The sequence below is a fragment of the Physeter macrocephalus genome, chromosome 9 (assembly GCF_002837175.3).
Source record: "Physeter macrocephalus isolate SW-GA chromosome 9, ASM283717v5, whole genome shotgun sequence".
NCBI classification, from domain to species: Eukaryota; Metazoa; Chordata; class Mammalia; order Artiodactyla; family Physeteridae; genus Physeter; species Physeter macrocephalus.
Genome location: NC_041222.1, coordinates 39148780 through 39163948, shown reverse-complemented (window position 1 = coordinate 39163948; position 15169 = coordinate 39148780). Strand labels below are relative to the sequence as shown.

General features: G+C 39.2%; 1 protein-coding gene across 6 annotated transcripts in view; it reads left to right on the top strand.

Annotated features, from left to right (window-relative positions):
* TMC1 (transmembrane channel like 1) overlaps positions 1 to 15169 on the top strand; it is a 141109-nt gene that overhangs the window by 68805 nt on the left and 57135 nt on the right. For all 6 annotated transcript variants that reach the window (XM_007106604.4, XM_028493875.1, XM_028493877.1 and 3 more), the window contains 2 exons: positions 6006 to 6112; positions 8911 to 9009. In XM_007106604.4, coding sequence (XP_007106666.3) covers positions 6006 to 6112; positions 8911 to 9009 — 206 coding nt within the window. The remainder of the gene's footprint in view (positions 1 to 6005; positions 6113 to 8910; positions 9010 to 15169) is intronic.

Below are 15169 nucleotides of genomic sequence, written 5' to 3'. Positions count from 1 at the left end.
GCTATACGTATACATATATCCCCTCCTTTTTGGATTTCTACAGAGTGAAGTAAATCAGAAAGAGAAAAACAAATATTGTATATTACCGTATATATGTGGAATCTAGAAAAATGATACAGATGAACCTATTTGCAAAGCAGAAATAAGGACACAGATGTGGAGAACAAACATATGGACACCAAGAGGGGGAAAGAGGGTGGGATGAATTGGGAGATTGGGACTGACATACATACACTACTATGTATAAAATAGATAACTAATGAGAACATACTGTATAGCACAGGGAACTCTACTCAATGCTCTGTGGTGACCTAAATGGGAAGGAAATCCAAAAAGGAGGGGATATATGTATACGTATAGCTGAAACATTTTAATTTGCTTCTCTTTTTTGCTTTTAGGTATATTTATACTCTACCCTCATTTTCCAGGGGTTGTGTATGGGAGACTGGGAAAGGGTGGGCCATGGTGCTAATTAGAAGAGCAAAAGTGTAAAAAGCCAGTAAGGAAGGAAGGAAAGAAGGAAGGAGGGAGGGAGGGAAGGGTGGGTCAGTATCCTGTGCTCGGAGCTCTATACCAGAGGGTTTCACGTGTGTTTCCAGGGAAAAGCTTGCCCTGGATACCTAAAGATGAATGTTGTTAATGAACAACTGGAATGACTAACAAGCTGGAAGTCCACTGCCTTCAATAAAACATGACGAGTGAACCTGGCTGAGGCAGCCATCGGGTAGTTGATACCAGAGTACATAGATAAGGGCCATGAAATGATATGAAATCACTAGGAGCCAGGTGGATGATCATATGTCCTAGGAGGGGAGGATCTGCTTCAGCATTTCTGTAGACAGACCAGTGCATCTGGTTACAACACGTGGGGGGCGTGTTTTTCAATATCACACAGTTTTAGAAATCTTGTAGAACTCTGAACCCCTCTACAAAGTGAAACGAATCCGAATACTCAGACTTAAAAGTAACTGACTTCTTTCAAAATGTCCAATTAGACATTGAATTTCTTTTAGGCTTCTGTAAAAACTACCACAGTACGGGGTGGGTGGGGGTGGGTAGAGATTTCTAACTCTTACCTCTTAGTAATGGTAACTGAGTTTTAGCTAGGTACATGATAGCACAGTTTAAAGACTATATCTCCTGGCCTCCCTTGGTAAGTTGTGGTCATGTAACACAGTTCAATGGGTTGTTAGCACAAGTGATATGTTCAAAGTCCAGTTTATGCCCTTAAAAGAAAGGATTTGCCTTCCACTGCTTTCCCCTCTTTCCCACTGTCTATCATATGAATATAATGGAATGAGCTGGAACAGCAATTTTAAACCACAAGATGAAAGCTGCATGTTGAGAATTTCACAGCAAGAAGACTGTAGGAGGCTGAGTCCCAGATACCATAGAGCTACCATATCAGCCATGTCATAGTTACACTCAATCTGAAACATGAGAGAGAAGAAGCCTTCTACTTTAACTTCGTTTTGTTTTTATTTTTTATTTCTATAGTTGCATTGAGGTATAATCAACATAAAACAAATTGCACATATTTGTGTATACAATTTGATAACTAGGGGCATATGTATACACACATGAAACCATACAATCAGGAAACAGAACACACACTTCCCTCACAAAAGTTTCCTTGTGCCCCTTCGTGCCCCTCCATGACCATCACCATCCCCAATCAACCAGCAATCTGCTTTCTGTCACTGTAGATTGCATTTTCTATAATTTTGTACAAATATTATTATGGAGTATGCATTTTTTGCCTGGCTGTTTCATTTATAATTATTTTGAGACTTATCCATGCTTTTGCATATATCATCAGTTTGTTTTTATTAGTAGTATTCTATTGTATGTATATGCCACAATTTGCTTATCCATTATGGACTTGTGAGTTGTTTCCAGTTTAGCTTTGGGCTATTACAAACAAAGCAGCTATGAATATTTGTGTACAAGTCTTGGGTTAAGACATGCTTTTATTTCTCTTGCGTAAATATCTAGAAGTAGAATAATTGGTCTACTACTATGGTATGTGTTATGTTTAACATTTTAAGACACTACCAAACTGTTTTCCAAAGTGGTTGACCTAATTTCCATTTCCATCAATAGTGAGAGAGTTCTAGCTGCTTCACATCCTCAGCAACATATGGTATGATCAGTCTTTATTTCAGCCGTTCTAGTAGGTGTGTAGTTGATTTTCATTTCCCTGGTGACTAATGACGTTGTTTAATTTCCATTTCAATAGTGAAAGAGAGAGTTCTAGCTGCTTCACATCCTCAGCAACATATGGTATGATCAGTCTTTATTTCAGCCGTTCTAGTAGGTGTGTAGTTGATTTTCATTTCCCTGGTGACTAATGACGTTGTGCATCTTTTCAGGTGCTTATTTTCCATTCATAGAACTTCTTAGGTGAAGTGTTTTTTCAAAATTTTTGCGCATTGTTTATTAGAATGTTAGTCTTCTTATTGAGTTGTAAGAGTTTTTTGTATATTATAGACCCAAATACTATGTCAGATATATGTTCACATATTTTTTCTCCCATGCTGTGACTTACCTTTTTATTTATCAGAGTCTTTGGAAAAGTGAAAGATATTAATTATGATAAGGTGCAATTTAAGGATTTTTAAAATTTAATAGCATGTACTTTTTGGGTCCTATTTTTAAAAAACCTTTGCCAAACCCAGGGTGACCAAGATGTTATGCTGTGTTTTCTCCTAGAGTTTTATAGTTTTAACTCTTAAATACTTAAGTCTATGACCCATTTTGAGTTAATTTTTGTAAATGGTATGAGGTAAGAGTGGAGAGTTTTCATTTATTTTTGTTTTATTTTATTTTACATACGGGTATTTAATTGTTCCAGCATCACTGTTGAAAAGATTATTTTCACCATTGAATTGCTTTGGCACTTTTGTAAAAAGAAATCAATTGATTATATATGTGTAGGGCCATTTCTGAATTCCTATTCTGTTCCATTGATCTATGTTTATCTTTATGTCAATATCATACTCTGATTACTTTAGCTTTGTGGTAAGTTTTGAAATCAGGTAGTATAAATCCTCCAATTTTGCTTGTTTTTCAAGGTTTTTCTGGCTATTCTTGTCATTTTCTTACAAATTTTATGATCAGTTTATCATTTTATAGAAACTACCTTCTGAAATTTTGATTGGAATTGCCTTGAATCTGTAGGTAAATTTGGAAAGGATTGCCATCTTAACAATATTGAGTCTTTTGTTCTGTGAACACAGTATATCTCTCCATTTATTTAGGTCTTTTAAAATGTCTCTCAACAATGTTTTACACTTTTCAGTGTACAAATTTTGTGCATATTTTATCAACTTTATCCCTATTTCATATTTTTGATGATATTGTAAGTTGTATTGTCTTTTAATTTCCATTTTTGATTATTTATCGCTAGTGTACAGAAATGTTATTTATTTTCAAAATTTAACATTGTAACCCATAACCTTGCTAAACTCACTGGTTAGTTTCAATAGCTTATTAAAAATTCTTTAGGATTTTCTACATAGACAATGAAGTCATCTATGATTAAAGAAAGTTTTATTTCTTTTTTTTAAATTAATTAATTTATGTATTTTTTTTTGGCTGTGTTGGGTCTTCGTTTCTGTGTAAGGGCAGTTTTATTTCTTTAAAAACAAAAACAAAAACAAAAAACTACCACAGTGTTATGAGAATAAGTAAGTGGTACCTAAAGAGTGGGCTAAGTTCTGGAAATAGAGGTCTGACTCTCATGTGAGCTTGGCCTCGTCTTAGTAAGCAGAGGCTGAAATTTGCTCCACATGAACCTCCCTCCTCCTGTAATAATGCTCCTCCATCGGTAATGCTTCAAAAGCTAGAGGCCTCAAGAAAACCAATGGTCCCCAGGAGGTGTTTTGCTAAATGAGTCAGGACAAAGGGCCTGATGCAGTGGGTAGCTGAGAATGTTCACTGTTTCTTCTTGGGCAACTGAAAATGAAAACTGGGAAGACTGGGAAAACTAGCAACTTGATGTTGAATCTTAAGTGATTATCAAAGAAACTTGGCTTTTGTTAATCTATGAGATCTCAACCTGAGACTCAAATTCCAGTTTTTTCTTCCTCTTCCATTCTCTGATTAAAGAGAATATTTCTGTTTTTTGACTCAGTCAATAAAAATTGCACTGATCATTTAACTTTCCCTGGGGTGAGTGCGAGCTGACAACATATTCTTGCCTATGCCCTCCAAATTCATTCCCCAGACCTGAAGTGACTGTTTAAAGGTCAAGTTCCCCTGCCCCATCCCCACTGCTTAACACCTGTCAATGACTTCATCACATTTAACATAAAATTCTCACTGTTTACCTTTCCCTAAGAGACCCCACACACTGTGGTTTGGTTTCTTTCTTCATCCGTATCCATCATCACTTTCCTTTGTTCATTGTGCTCCAACCAGATAGCCCTTAGGTTTGTTCCTCAATTGTCCTGAGCTCTTGCTTCCCTCACGATATTTGTTTCTGCTCTTTCCTCTGCTTGAGCTGCTCTTCCCCAGCTCTGGGCTTTGCTGCCTGTTCCTTCAACTTCAGATCTGTGCTCAAATGTTACCTCTCTGGTATACCTTCCTTGACAAGCCTACCTAAAGCAACCCCTCTCATAATTTTACCTTCTTCCCTCTAGGACTGATCTGGCTAAATTATTATATATACTTTTATAATAATATTATATGTAATATGATATATATTATGTATAATATATAATACATATGTCATATACATATATAATACATACCTATATGATATATCATACATAATGTACATATATCCTATGTAATACAATATATACATGTAATAGATGATATATAATATTACATATATCAAACATACATATAATGTAATATAATATGTATTATGATAAATGTATATTTCTTTTAAAATGATTGCATATTTGTTGTTCCCACATCTCACTAAAATGTAAGTTGCATTAGGGCAGCACCCCTGTCTCTGATACTGTGTTTCACATCTAAGATAATTCCTGACAGAAGATAAATATGTGAAGAGTAAATGGACTTCAGCTTCTATACTACCTGTGAAATGCCATTTACACAGGAGAACAGCACAGGATGGTGTATAGGATAACTGTCCATAAGAGATGTGGTAAACTTTTTTGAGAACATTGTTGCTTGAGAAAAAGGAGGAAGAAGTTCAGTAACTATCAAAATAATCAGAATGATGCTAACTATTGGCCAGGCGTTGTAGTAACTGTAATAGGGAAGAACCTTTGTATTCTATTATATTAATCTCTAAAGGGATGTTACTTATAAGCTTAAATTATACATAATGGCCCATTTTTGGGAACCCTGCCTTCCAGGTAATGAGCACTAAGCTAAAATACCTTCGTTTAGCTCATGGGAAACATCCTGACCTGGCCCACCTGTGAATGACTGCTGGAAGGGAGAAATTAACACATCCTCATTGGAGGCTGGACAGAACCAGGAAATGTTTGGCTTTACTCTCTCCCCTTGTCCTATAAAAGAAGCCTGAATTCTAACTCAGGCAAGATGGTTCTTTGGGGCATGACTTCACCATCTTCTCGGTCTGCTGGCTTTCTGAATAAAGTCGTTATTCCTTGCCCCAACACCTCATCTCTCGATTTATTGGCCTGTCCTGCAGGGAGCGGTAGGAGCTTGGACTCGGTGACATAACCACTTTATATACCTTTGCTCACTTAACTGTGTTAACTCAAAGAATAAGATGGGCTCTTCAAATAGCAATCCTAGCTGCCAAGCAAAAGGCAGCTTTCTCTTGGATGGACTCTGAAGATGTAGTCATTGTGTAGAATGACACTGTAGTCATTCTACACAGCTACATCTACTTCCATCATGTTAACATTTTCTCCTTCTGGATAGAAAAAGAAAATGCTAGAGCCTGTAAAGAAAAGAACCCGTGTGTTGCAATGAGAAGACTTATTTTGAAAAGCACCAAGACGTGGCTTTTGTCTTGTTTTGACCTTTCTTCCAAACTTTAATTTTCTTTTGAATAGGTCAGTTTGGCTCATCAGTGGCCTCATACTTCCTCTTCATGAGATGGATGTATGGAGTAAATATGGTTCTCTTTATCCTGACATTCAGCCTTATCATGTTGCCAGAGGTAAGATTCTGACTTCCAGTTTATAAAACATGCTGAAACAAGCTTCTTCTGCAATCACTCTACTAAAAAAAACCTCTTTTCTTTAAGAGTAAGATGACTATCTAGCTACCTACGCTCTTAGAGTCATAGTATTTGTAACAAGGTTAATCTTCAAAATGGTGCCCATGAGCTCTCCAAAGGGTATGTGAGCCTCCTGAAATCATATATAAAATGTGTGTATTGTGTATGTTGAAATGAATATTTCTCTGTGGAAAGATTCATAGATTCTATCAGATTCCCAAGGTGGTCCCTGTGCACAAATATTAATTGCTCGAGAGGAAGACTTTGACATCTTGTGAGTTCATGTGAGTTCATTTATTTAGCCAAGTTTGCTTTGAAAGAGACATTACTTAATGCAACTCAAGGCATCCAGCTTTTCTATCTGAAGAAACACAAAGTGAGCAAAATTTTCCAGGTATAAAATAAGATATCCCCCCACCACCACCCCATTCCATGGGTCTCTTAAGACCAAGGTCAGTGAGGAGAGTAAAACTGATAGTGGGTCCAGATTGCAGAAGAAGACAAAGCCCTGAGCTGGGGTCGGGGGAGGGGGGAGATTCAATTAACTAAGACCAAGAAACAACACTGAGGTTGTGGACTTACCCATAAGAAGTTAAATGACTCTGACTTCTTTGGATGCTTATCGTACAGAAGTTGGGAGGCTTTATTTAACCTACAAAGGATCTTTCCAGGTACCAGTATTTCGAAGCCAATGTATTTAATACAGCATTGGCAACAGCCAAAACTAATTGTTTTGAGTGACTTTTTATCTCCATCTTTTAAAATCAAGGCCAGCTTTTATATCAAGCATCCCCACAAGCATAATATTAATACTACTAGTGCCTTACATGCATAATGAGTTTCAGCTTTTAACAGTGCAAAGCACTTACACTTCTTTTACTTACTGAGCTTCACAACAAATTTATAAAGTAGACTATAGAAGAGTTTTTCTTTCTCCTTTTAAAAAACATGGAAAACTGAATCACATAATGCTTATTGGACTTAGCTAATACCACGGGGTGAGGTTTTTTTTTTAAGCTGATCCGGGACGAGGACCCATGATTCTTCTTTTGTAACAAGATTTTGCACCTTATTTTGCTAGTTTTGTAATCTTTGAGCTAATTCTGGGGGTTCTATGGCTATCTGGCTCATAGAAGACAGTGGACATAGATCAGAAGTCCTCATACTCCTAAGGTCATAAGTATAGTTCATCTCCTAAGCAGAAACTTTCAGGCAATGCAGCACAATATATGTATTCATCTATTTCAAGTTGACCACAGCTTTGTTTTTGCTCATCTCTCTAAGGAAATCTGAAACTCCATCACCAGCTACTTTGATGCTCCCCAGTGTCAGATGCAGGGTGTACAGGGAGTTTTATCAGCTGCATTTACTCTTTCCCTGCCACAGCATGCTGCTTCCATGTGGAGGAAATGAAAGGTTGTAGCGAATTCATTCTAACTTTAGGAAATTGCAGATGCCTAACGTGTAGTGGAGGGAGCTAATATGCGTTCGATTAGGCGTATTCCTAGAACTAGGAAGTGGATTGGTTTTGGATGCTTTTTACAGGTTGTGTTAGGTGTTGAGGGGTATCCTGTTTTCTGGGCATTGATTACGACTCCAGCAAATGAACAAAAGAGGTTGGGCTCCTTGCATGCTAACTTTATAGAACCAACAGAGGGCAGGGCTGGTCATCTCCTGCCAACAATGCTATATGTTTCAGGGGCCTCCACCCAGGATCCTCACTCAGCATTCCCCTGATGCATTTGCCCTTTTGCCCAAAGTTCCTGTGTCACTGCACAAACTGGAGACCCCGGTCTTCTCCGTTTTCTGTGGCCTCCAACTCTGGGGAAAGATAGTCTGAGTAGAACCCACCCTCTGTTCTGTTCAGTCTCAGGAAGCCAGAGGGGCTGCTGTGGAAGCCATGCAGTTTGTGTGGAGAGAAGGAGCAGGGGCTGATTTGCAGCCCTTGCCTAGTCAAGTTCTGCACCCGAATTTCCATCCACATTCATCCTCCTCCCTTGGCCCCAGCCCCAGGGAAGGGATGTTTTCATGTCTCACAAGAAGCAGCATCTGTTTGGCCAACCGTGTGTCTGCCCTGGGGCTAGAGGGGTGGGGGGTTTTTCCCAGTTTTCACCAGTGCTCCTAGTATGACCCTACTCTTGTCCCGGCTCTAGCTGGCTCTGCCCTGAATCATATCTCTTTAATCTGGTAGCACAAGATTGGGGTGGTAAACCTGAATCAGTGGTGAAGCAGATATGACAGTCACGGTATAGTCTTCCTGCCTAGTTGACACCCTCTAATGGTATGAGTGATTCTCTCTACTCCTCTCTTCCTTGACATGAAGGAGAGACTCTCCCTCCACCCCACCCCTGAGGGGTATTCCCATATGAAGAAGTGCTTAGTACGGTTTTCTTGAACACTATAATCCCCAAAAGGGCACCTCTCTCCTTTCCAGACCTCCTAAGTGAGACCAGTTTAGAAGTGGTGGTGGGTAGTTGGACTCCAGCAAGCCCTGAGCAACGTGGTTGGCGTGACTGCTGGTGGTCTGTGGAAGTCAGAATGCAGAGTCCTTAGTATTCCCTTTGTTCTTCACTCTGGATTTCGTAGTCAATTCCCAGAAAATGGGACCCCACATGGAGACCCACAGAGTCCCCATGAAAAAGTTTCAGAAGTGCTTTTAAACAAAACCGTTTGTGATCACATGTGTGGCTCAGACTTTGTTTCCAATTGTTAACTGCTTTCTTTGTTTCTCCACGTAGTACCTCTGGGGTTTGCCATATGGCAGTTTACCTAGGAAAACAGTTCCCAGAGCTGAAGAGGCATCGGCAGCCAACTTTGGTGTGTTGTATGACTTCAATGTAAGTGATTCCACACAGCTGTGTTCATAAGAGGACAGATTTTTCCATATTCTGAAACTCCATGGCCTCCTCTTCTAAGGCCAGATAAAGGTCTTAAGAGAGATGTCTCTGCCCGCTTTAAAAAGAAAGAAAGAAAAAAGAAAAAAAGAAAGAAAAAGAAAAAAAGAAAGAAAAAGTAAATAGGGTTTGGGAATGTGCTAATATGATTAAATGGGAATACAGACTATCGAATGAAGGTGAGCTCAGAGTTCAAAGACTTCACGCGAATATTATTATCTCTGACTTTGAAAAAGGACAAAGGAAGAGTTTACAAATGTGGTTTTTGGAAAACCTTGTTGAATTCTTCGGGCTTTGATATTTCATATTAACTTCTTCACTTCCTAAACAAATCTATTTAGCATTACTGAATAGTCAATACTAAATAAAGCTAAATACTAAGTACTAAACAATACTAAATTCTAACTTCTGTATAATATGAAAATGAGCATCACTTGATCATGGTACCCAAATGAGCGTTATTCCATTGTAGCACTAGAATGAGTATTACACTTCGAGCTCCCCTAGGTGGGGATTATTGTCATGGCAGGGACACATTTCTGCCCATTGAAAAATCATTTTGGAGTGTGACTCAATTCTGTGACAACAATTCAGTTCCACACATTCTTTTTAAAATAGTGGCCAGATTAGAGATGTTTGGAAATGTATAGGATGAGAAAGTAGCACAGTGGAGATTGGGGACTTAGTAATTCAGGAATTTTTAAAGAGTAGAAAATGAGAATAAAATTTTATGTAGGGGCTTCCCTGGTGGCGCAGTGGTTGCGCGTCCGCCTGCCGATGCAGGGGAACCGGGTTCGCGCCCCGGTCTGGGAGGATCCCACATGCCGCGGAGCGGCTGGGCCCGTGGGCCATGGCCGCGGAGCCTGCGCGTCCGGAGCCTGTGCTCCGCAACGGGAGAGGCCACAGCAGAGGGAGGCCCGCATACCACAAAAAAAAAAAAAAAAAAAAAAAAAATTTTTATGTAGACCGGGGAATGAAGGAAGGAGAGAGACAATAAAGTCTTCATGTTTATAGACTTAATAGGCATATATTTCACAGATGTTTTGAATTCTACCCTCAACCTCTCTAAATCGTGAGCTTCCTAAAGAGGGGCTTACATCTGCTGCATCTTCTTTGAAGCCCTTAACATAATACTCAACCAATAGAGGCTTAATGACTGGGAATCCTGAGCAAGGGGGAGGATTTGTAGAGCACTGAGATAAGAACCAAAAAATTTATGTGAGCAGTACCAGCAAATGTAAACTTTAGGAAAGGTTCTCAGTCTTTGAGTAAACAAGGCAGCTATAGAATAAGCATAAGGCAGAGCGGCAGCCCCAACTTTGTGGCCTTTGGAATCTTAAATCACACCTGTCAGTTGTAATTTTCATTTCCAGTCAACATTTATTTATGGAATATAAACAGGCACTGGTTTTACAAAGATGAATGTGACATGGCTCTTGACCTCAAGGTAGTCATGACAGTAGAAGAAAGATACATAGGCAACTAGGATACAGTGTGTTCCACACTTAGTAAAACAATGGGAAAAGAAAATACTGGGGAGCCCTGAGGAAGCGGTTGTCGATTTTGCTAGGGTGTCTGGGTTTCAGAGAGGAGATAGCCTCTGAGTTAGATTTTATTTCTTTTATTTCTTCTTTCTATCACTTCATCTTCTTCCATCTCTCTATCTTTATCTCTCTCTCTCCTTCCCCCCATTTACATTTCAAATAATTTATTAGTATGTACCCCCCAAACTATTTTTATTTCTCATTCTCTTCCTCTGATTAGTTAAATAATAAGCTTCCAGTCTGGTTAGTAAGAACAAGAACTAATAATATTATTGGCATCTTCTGTTGTTTTAGTCATATCGAAGAAAGGAAGAACTAAAAATATGAACAAAAGGCCTTTTGGCTTTTAAACATATATTTTTGAAGTTTCTACACTTATAAATTTGTCAAGTAACTGAAATAAAAAGTTTTGCAAACAATGTCCATTTGAGATTTTAAGGGTATTAATAACTTGAGGCAGACAAAGAGGAAGGTGGCACTAAGAGAGCTGCTAAGTGGTGTACCAGAGGGTCTAGGAGGTGAATACAGGAGGAAACTAGGGGAAAGGTTTGGGCAGTGAGTGTGCTCACCAAGATTTTATTATTGCCCTTGACAGCTCTCATGTCCAGTTTGGTGAAATACTATTTAAAATGGATAGAAGAAGATGGAAACAGGAGTATCCTATGATATTCACTTTCCTTTATAACTCTAGGCCAGCCTAGAAATTATTCTAAGACAATGAGAGATTATTAAAAGGTCATTAAAGTGATATTATTCACTTATTTCTTTCTTAATTTTTCTGTGTACTGTGATCACTCGATTATTTGACATATCACAAAATAAGAGTTTTAAGAGAGTGCCCTTAGATCTTCTATCCCATGTCCCACATTATAAAGTTAGGGAAACTTTGAGTCTCAGAATCATTTTTAGGATCTTATGGCTAATAAAAGCCTCCTAATCTAGTGTTCTTTCTATGTCTTGTATCACATCAGTAATTTTTCTGTCATAATTTCCAACATCCTTCTCACTGACAGTTTCTGGAACACAGACTGACTCCATTTAATGCTGTATCTCACAAGGGGAGAAGGAGTTGAAGCAGTTGGATCCCATTTCTACCTTTCATAATAAACATGCAGTTCCTAAATTAGCTTCTCAAATAGAAAGGTTCAATATTTACCCCTGCCTGAATTATTTACTTGCTCCTTAGAACAATTACCTCACAGAGATGCCCACTGTATATCATAAGATGATCTAAGTGGACAGCCCAGTATTTCATCTATCATAGCACCATGGAGGAAACCATTGTCCAGATGTCCTTGAGATCCCTGGAAACTCAGAATTCTGCACTTCCAAAGAGCCCAGAGATGCCAGGAGAAAAAGACATGTTTCAGGCCCAGGGTAGAGATGACTGGGCCTAAATGATCTAATTGGAACATGAGCTGTTTTTTGCATCTAAGAAGATTAATGTACCAGCTTAGTTAAGCAATGCCATATAGATGCAGGTGAAGAGAAGCAGAATCAATTTATAGGACACTGTAAAATAGATGCAAGTATGACCTCTTGTGGTAGAAGAGCCTATAGGTTGGGAAGGATCAGAAAACCTTTGGGCTGGAGGTGGCGAGGTTGTGCAGGGGGAGCTGCTTCTCTGTTGAGTTCATATTAGAACCTTGGAACTTCTCTCTGGACCCCCTCCCCTGGAAGTATCCCCTTGGAGCTCAGTGCTCTGTCATCTATAAGCATGTATCATAATTCATCCAAATTCCCTTTAATTAATAGCAGACAAGTACCATGTGATATATGCAAGGTCAGCCAGTCTTATGGCCTCTCAAGGTCACCATTTACAAAGCACCATTTTTTTTTTTTTTTTTTTTTTTTTTTGCGTTACACGGGCCTCTCACGGTTGTGGCCCCTCCCGTTGCGGAGCACAGGCTCCGGACGCGCAGGCTCCGCGGCCATGGCTCACGGGCCCAGCCGCCCCGCGGCATGCGGGATCCTCCCGGACCGGGGCACGAACCCGCGTCCCCTGCATCGGCAGGTGGACTCTCAACCACTGAGCCACCAGGGAAGCCCAAAGCACCATATTTTAAATTTATTTATTTTTAATTGAATTCCTAGGGATAGGTCTTACTGAACAGGAGGAAAGTACATTTTATTAAAATAGTAAGAAATAGGGAGATTGTCTAATGTGCATGTTATGAATCAAATTGGCAGAAGTAGTATTATTTGAAGCAGTAGAATTAGAATGAGTTTAAGTCAGTAAGAAGAGGATGTCTTTCAGATGAATGGATAAAGAAGATGTGGCACATATATACAATGGACTATTACTCAGCCATAAAAAGAAACAAAATTGAGTTATTTGTAGTGAAGTAGATGGACCTAGAGTCTGTCATACAGAGTGAAGTAAGTCAGAAAGAGAAAAACAAATACCATATGGTAACGCATATATATGGAATCTAAAAAAAAAATACTACTGATGAACCTAGTGGTGGGGTAGTAATAAAGATGTAGACATAGAGAATGGACTTGAGGACGTGGGGAGGGGGAAGGGTAAGCTGGGACGAAGTGAGAGAGTGGCATGGACATATATACACTACCAAATGTAAAATAGTTAGCTAGTGGGAAGCAGCTGCATAGCACAGGGAGATCAGCTCGGTGTTTTGAGATAACGTAGAGAGGTGCGTTAGGGAGGGTAGGAGGGAGGCTCAAGAGGGAGGGGATATGGGGATATATGTACACATATGGCTGATTCACTTTGTTGTACAACAGAAACTAACACAGCATTGCGAAGAAATTATACTCCAATAAAGATGCATTAAATAAAAAAGAAGAGGATGTCTTTGTTGGCAAGCTATTTGGAGACATGAGAATGATGTAGGAATGATAAAGAGGAAGAGACTGTAGAGCTTTGGTATTCTCGTAAGGGAGAGAGGGAGGAACTGAGGTGGAATTTGGAATGAGCTTGAGCTGATATCAGATAGTGAGATCATATGGGTAAAGATTTGAGTTGTGAATAAAGGGAAATGCATTTAGCTTTCCAGCTTGAGAGCATTTTGTACATTGCATATTGAGATAAATGGTGAGTCAACTTTGTCTCCCCTTTTCCCCTGGTCATCATAGATATGGGAGGTGGGGGGAAGCCCTAGAAAGGGCAGGCGAGGAGAGTTAACACCCACTGTGTGTTAAGCAGGCACATACATTAAATTTTATCTTCATGACAACCCTTTAAGGCGAAGATCAGTAATCTTTTTAGTTGAGGGGATTGGGACTCAGAGAGGTTAGTTTCCCAAAGACAGCACAGATAATGAAAGGAGGCATTGAAATTCAAACTAAAAGGTGGCTGACTCCAATGAAAAATTGTTTGTTGTACTCTAACATATCACCCCAAGCCTATTGCTTTTGCCCACTTTTGCCACATCTCATTCTTGAGGTCTGTCCTCAGAGGAGACTGTCACAGTCTAAAGGTTAACAAACAGCCGTTCAGTTCCTTATTTTATTGGCGTCAGTGGTTCTTTTAAGTAGTGATATTCTCAAGCGAGAGCATCCTCTCTCAGGTAGTCCCAGTTCTCTAAGTTCCTTCATCTCTTATTGTACCGGCCACATTTAGAAGAGATATTTTTGTGATTCACATATGGAATGATACATCTTTCCTTTAGGAATATTTCAGTAGTTCAAATACGTCCTTGTTTTCAGAGAGCTCCCCTTTTTAAAACTGAGGTAAAATTGATTCTCAACATTATATTTGTTTCAGGTGTACAATGTAATGATTTGATATTTGTATATATTGCAAAATGGTCATCACAATAAGTCTAGTTAGCATCTGTTACTGTAGTGAGTGGCCTCATGTGTCTTATGGGTGAAAATGGGAAGATAATGAAAATATCCAAGTTTCTGGCTGGGGTAACTGGGTAGGTTGGTGGATCATTCCCTGAGACAGGAGGAGCAAACAGCTTTGGAAGAACTTTAAAAAAAAAAATGTTTATTTATTTATTTATTTTCTTCTTAGTCATCTGTTTTATACACATCAGTATATACATGTCAATCCCAATCTCCCAATTCATCACACCACCACCACCACCACCACCACCCCGCCACTTTCCCCCCTTGGTGTCCATACGTTTGTTCTCTACATCTGTGTCTCAATTTCAGCTCTGCAAACCGGTTCCTCTGTACCATTTTCTAGGTTCCACATGTATGCGTTAATATACGATATTGGTTTTTCTCTTTCTGACTTACTTCACTCTGTATGACAGTCTCTAGATCCATCCACGTCACTACAAATGACCCAATTTCATTCCTTTTCATGGCTGAGTAATATTCCTTTGTATATATGTACCACATCTTCTTTATGCATTTGTCTGTCAATGGGCATTTAGGTTGCTTCCATGACCTGGCTATTGTAAATAGTGCTGCCATGAACATTGGGGTGCATGTGTCTTTTTGAATTATGGTTGTCTCTGGGTATATGCCCAGTAGTGGGATTGCTGGGTCATATGGTAATTCTATTTTTAGCTCTTTAGGGAACCTCCATACTGTTCTCCATAGTGGCTGTATCAATTTACATTCCCACCAACAGTGCAAGA